A 6,055-nucleotide genomic window follows, 5' to 3' on the forward strand; every position below is an offset into this window, starting at 1 on the left:
ATGCCAATGTAGCATATATACTTTTTACATATTTGTCTTGATGCTTCGTCGGCTTTGATCTCAAACCTCCTCTGGTTCGGCAGACTGTTTCTTTATGATAAATAGTGTATCTCTGATTTCTAAACCGTCAAATTCTTGAAAAGTGCCACGCACCACAAAACCAACATTTAGTTGAAGGTTTGGAAATTTTCGAGTAGTATTATTTTCTCTTCGACCTGTCTTAACAACGTGAAAAGAATGATTAGATGGAACTACACTTTTGGTTTCCAGCATAACTGCATCCTGTTTTAAGTTTATTATTCGTTAGCACTCATCAGTAACAATTTTTAGCGTCATTTCATAGTCATGTGTCATACGGGACAACGACTTCATGAGGAAGTCAGCATCGATGGGAGAGTTCAGATCAGAAATGTATAATAAGTACCTAAATTGATCACTGGATAATACATTTAATTTTAATCGTTCCGCTCGTAAATTTGCTCTTCCGGCGTACGTAGCGTAGTCTTATGTGAGCACAGTCCACGGGTAAACTCAATGAGGCCCTGAGAAGCTCAGTAAGGCCCGAAGACATTTCATCCAATCATCTTTTGGAAGAATGTTCCAGAACCCTTACGTAGAGCTTCGCTATTGGACAAATGCTAATAACCCCCTGTATGCGGACTGGAGGACTATAATGGTGATTTCGTTTTTACTAAAAATTATACCTGAATTTTGTATCATAATTGACACCGTTCGGAATAGCAATATTTTCACTTTTCTTCTGTCTTCTCATTTGCGACTTGGGAGTGTGCTGGAGTTCGAGTGCTGAAGCCATACGCGGTATATTAAGAATCTAGGCTCTAGATATAACATCTTTATCAGCTTAGTTTGTCAGCTGTAGACAGTTATACCAGATACGAATTAATGATATCTATTCACAGAACATTTAAAATGCTAACAGTTTCATCGAAGTTAACCTCTCGTGGATGTTTAGGCAGAATATGATTTTTGTACTTATGATGCTCGTTAAAACCGAGCTTCTGTAAAAGCAGCGGGGATTTCTTTGCGTCATCCATAGCAGCGAATTCCACTCGGAAAATATCTTCTATTCTGCCGAACCACGCTTCATAAGTGTGACCACTTTCTGAATCAAATATTCCGGAATTCGATGGAGATATGACTATATCCTTATGTTCTGGAATATCTTGTTAAATAGAAGTTTTTGCCAGAAGTGCTTTCAAGAGTAGCTGTTGGGAAACTAATACATTTTGCTGCTGCTGTAATAATGACAGCTAATGTTAATACAAACTCCAAAAATCACCGGTTATTATTATATCTTATTTCTTCCCGAAATCCACGTCACCGAAGAGTTTCTTTCTTCGCGAACCTCCATCACCAAATTTTGTGACTTTTGAGCCCGGCTAATTATCACGTGACTTATCCGCCAATCGGAATACGACTTAGACAATTTTAGCATTGTCCGAAACCAATGACGTATCGACCGGTATGAGCAGCCTAGAGTACTTATTGATCCTATTCCTCCTAGCCTTGCCAGTTGTGTCCAGAACACCAATACCACCTTACCCTATACGAATCCTTTATTTCAAACATACCTGGATTATATACAAGCCAAACGAAACATATCACACCGTAAAATAGGAAATAACATTTATACAATTTCAAGCCCAAAAGTGGCTGTAACCGTGAGAGATTGTAAATAAACTGAGTATAATTTAAGACTATTAGATAAGATCATAATAATTTATAAGTCAAAAAGAACCTAATGATGAGAGGAAAATAGAAATGCATAATCAAGTTACAGAATGGTTATACGATAAGAATATACGTATCATATTAGTCCATTATTCGTTCTCAGGAGTTACCCGTAATTTAATCGACACTAGGACATAACAATATGATTTACAACTTCTCGAACCTTGTTCCAACATTCCTGTGTGTGCGTGCTTGCGTGAGGCAGCTGCACAAGTGCACACATATCCCGGTATTGGTGTTGTCAGTTGACCAATTGAGCCGATAATGATGACAAGATGGTTAAGTACTGCCACTTCTTTCGTTCTGTGCATTGTGTGTACACTGGTCAGTGTCGTCAATGTCGAGTGACGGCTGTTTACTTCTTTCAATCTCTGCATAGCACGCTAGTTGTTTGTCTGCTTGTTTACTTGTTCTGCTGATTCGTTTGTTGTATGGTTTGGTGTTGTTGGTGTGTCGTTTGGTCGGTCGGTAGGTCGGATGGCTGACTGACTGGCTAATTGATGGTTAATTTATCCCAGTGAATGCTGTCCAGTATGAATTCGTTGTGATGTCCTCAACACACAATCCAAACAACAAATCATATTACTGGTTGCATATGAAATCTGGAACAATCTGTTCAATCGACCGACAACTGACAGAATGTTACAGTTGACATGGAAGCACTTGGAAAACAGTTACAACACAGTGTTCAGTTGATTGACTTTGTGAGTGAAGGTATGGAGAGACACGAATGCATTATGTGCTCGATTCATCATTCGCGTTAATACCAATAGACATAGACCGAAGAAGTTTTCACTGACGCACCTTGATTGATTGATTCTATGAAAGGTGGATAATGGACAATGAATAATTCGGTATAGTAAGTATCGTGGGAAAGTGTTGGGGACATTAGATCCCTAGAACTCACTTGGGAAAGGACCTAATTTTATAATGTTATTTAGAAAATTCGAATTTCTTTGTTTTCGCGCCAAAGGCGCTCTTGGCACCTTCATGTCGTATTTCCCACTGGGAAGTTTCGTAAATGCTATTAGTCCGTTGCGTCTTTTAGTATGCTATTTGGTAACTCTCTCCAAGGACGGTTCTGTACTGTATATATACGTTTTGAATTGTGTTTGTTGTTATCGCTCGTTTATGGCTGTTTGCAGATTATACTTCCCCATTCCAAGCTTGGACTTCTCCCTCTAATTAGTGGGGCTGGGACGCATCAATAGCTAGTTTGCTGTTCTGAACGAAGGGTTGTAACATCAGTCGGTCTGCATACAAGTGGAAATTGACAAAGATTCAAAGGAGTTATGAACCATTAATGCCCACCGTGGACTCTATCATTTTAAGCGATTACCGTCAGGTGTAAAGCCAGCTCCAGCAATTTCCCAGCAGATAGTTGATACTTTGATGCCTAACCTCAAAGGTGCAGCAGATTATTTGGATGATATTATAGTTGTTGGTTCTTCTGCTTAGGAACTACTGGTCCGGTTAGATGCTGTACTTACTAAAATATCACAAATGGATTTTCGGGTACAAAAAGAGAAGTGAATTCCTACTCGAGTCTCTTAGATACCTTGGATACATGTTTGATAAGGATGGTCGTCGACCAGATCCAGATAATATAAATCTTATCAAAACATGCCCAGAAAGACTGATGTTACAACCATTCGCTCATTTATGGGGATGATTGTATATTATAGTGTGTCCATACCCTACATGTATAGATTGTGACACCCACTAAACCAACCTTTGATGGCTAATGCAACATGACACTGAACAAAGGAATGTCAAGATTCTTGCGACGAAATAAAAAGAATTTAATCGGCGAGACCCTAATTTAGGGACGAGCCAATCAGAAGTGTTTGAGCAATTTCAAGGTCACGGAGCCAAGTTCAACACGCGTTGCTCACATACGATCGGTTCACAGCGGATTTTAAAGAGTAGGTGATTAATGAGAGGTTACAATAGATGGGACGTCAAGTCTTTAATTTAGGGACGAGCCAATCAGAAGCGTTTGAGCAATTTCAATTATTAGTCAATAAGAAAACAGCATAAAGTAAAAATATATTAAAAGAAAGTAATGAATTACAGTGGATATTCTTCTTTTACATGATTTAAAGACTCGTATGTTAGCATCCTAACCCTCACCTAACCCTAACCCTAAACCTTAACCCTCAACTAACCCTAACCTTAACCCTAACCTAAACCCTAAACTCTAACCCTAACCCTAAACCTTAACCCTCAACTAACCCTAACCTTACCCGTTAACGTAACCCTAACCCAATGGACAAGTTTCTATTCCATATGCATCGTGAATTCAGAACCTCTGGACCTTAATCAAACTTTAACAAGTTTTTAAATCATGTAAAAGGAGAATATCCACTGTAATTCATTACTTTTATATATTTTCACTTTATACTAACTTTCTTCTGATTGGCTAATAATTGTCAAGGTCATTTAAGATTCGTTCAAAGGTCGTCCTTAAATTAGTCTCGCCATTTAATCTTCTGAACTGATGCTGACCCATTACAATCCAAAGGTTAAAACAATTATGACCGCTGATGCTTCCAACTATGGGATCGGAGCTGTCATTAGTCATCGTCTACCTGGTGGTAAACAAAAACCAATTGCTCATATATCCCGAACTCTTAACCCAGCTGAACGAAAAAACAGTCAGATTGAGAAAGAACTAGCTTTATTTTTTGCAGTGAATAAATTCCATAAAATGATTTATCGTCGTCAATTCGCCCTTCAAACAGATCACAAACCGCTCATATCTATATTTTGATCGACGTCGAGTATTCCTGCATATGCCCCCGAATGCCCTGGTACGGCCGAGAGTGGGGAGAGTCCGCTCTCCCTCTCGAAATACTCTCACACGGCCGCGCGTATACAGCCTCTGCCAGGGAAGTCCTACTCATTGCCTTCTCGTGGCGGGGGTGATGTTTACGAAAATGAGAGGACGAAAAGCGAATGTCCGGCGCTTTAACCGGATCACAAACCAATGGTGCACATGGGCTCCAGTATCCTGCGGGAACAAATGGCGTATGAACCAATCGTTGGTCACCGGCTACCATGGGATTGCATCTCCTTACGATGCTCCACTGCCTTGTGGGTTAGACCTTTAGGTCAAAGGCTCAGGGTGTGGCCCCTAAGATAACCACCTGCTTCGGTTTGGGCACCCGGGCAGTATCACAGCCCACACACAAATGACGAACTCTTTATGTCTATGGAAATTACTTTTCTCGCTCCGAAAAACAATCAATTGATTCAAATTATTATCATTACAATTATTGTCATTACTAATAACATTATTATTATTACTGTTATTGTCATTATTATTGTTATTATTATTATTATTTTCCACATTATTCACCCTTTTATACTTATACAGCCGCTCGTCTTTGGTGGAAATCCGACTGTATCTAAACGTTCTCGAGTCACTGTCCGGTTGAAAATTGTATGTTACCACCGAATACGAGAACTGAAGCAGTTTTTCTGAAACCACGTGCACCATTCAAACTGGCTGCCTTCAACGTTCGCACACTTATGCAGGTCGGACAACAGATAGGGCTGGCTATGTCTTTGGAAAGTCTTAATATTGATGTTTGTTGTCTATCCGAGACCCGTATTCAAGACTCTGGCGAAGTACTACAAATTCGATCTCCATCTGTCGCTTCAAAAGCTTGTTTTATGTGCGCTTATCCGGGGACCCTGTGGCATCTTCGTCTGGTCTTGCTGGCGTTGGTGTCGCACTAAGCGCTAGAGCTGAGGCAGCACTAGTCGATTGGATCCCCATTAACAGTCGGTTATGTGCTGTTAGATTAGAAAGTTCCATCAAAGTGAGAAGAAATCGGCGTGAGAAACGACGTCTTTTCGTCATCTCCACCTATGCCCCGACAGATTGCAGCCCGGATGCTATCAAGGATGAGTTTTACCACCAGTTATCTGTTCTTCTCCAGAAAGTGCGTTCGACAGATATTGTAGTACTGGCCGGAGACTTGAATGCTCAGGTCGGGCGTCTAGGCACAAAAGAGAGTCGTTTAGGTGGCCGATGGGAACTCGTTGGTCGCAGGTCAGATAACGGGGACCGTCTACTGCAACTTTACACAGACCACAACCTGTTTCTGGCTAGCACTAACTTTCGGCACAGTCATCGCCGATGTGCCACCTGGCGTCCTCCCTCTGCATCCCAAGCCTGGACTCAGATTGATCACATCGCGATCGGCTACCGCTGGCGTGGTTGTGTACAAGACTGCCGCTCCTTTTGGAGTACCTATCTGGACTCTGACCATGCCTTGGTCTGCGCCAATCTTGC

General features: G+C 41.0%; 1 protein-coding gene across 1 annotated transcript; it reads right to left on the reverse strand.

The window, feature by feature from the left end:
- Positions 1–1,228: 1,228 nt before the first annotated feature.
- On the reverse strand, positions 1,229–5,359 carry MS3_00000079 (uncharacterized protein). Its single transcript, XM_051207992.1, has one exon. The coding sequence runs from the start codon at positions 5,252–5,254 to the stop codon at positions 4,889–4,891; it is 366 nt and encodes a 121-aa protein (XP_051069234.1). The 5' UTR covers positions 5,255–5,359; the 3' UTR covers positions 1,229–4,888.
- Between the last annotated feature and the right edge of the window lie 696 nt (positions 5,360–6,055).

The sequence above is a fragment of the Schistosoma haematobium genome, chromosome 3, assembly GCF_000699445.3.
Source record: "Schistosoma haematobium chromosome 3, whole genome shotgun sequence".
NCBI classification, from domain to species: domain Eukaryota; kingdom Metazoa; phylum Platyhelminthes; class Trematoda; order Strigeidida; family Schistosomatidae; genus Schistosoma; species Schistosoma haematobium.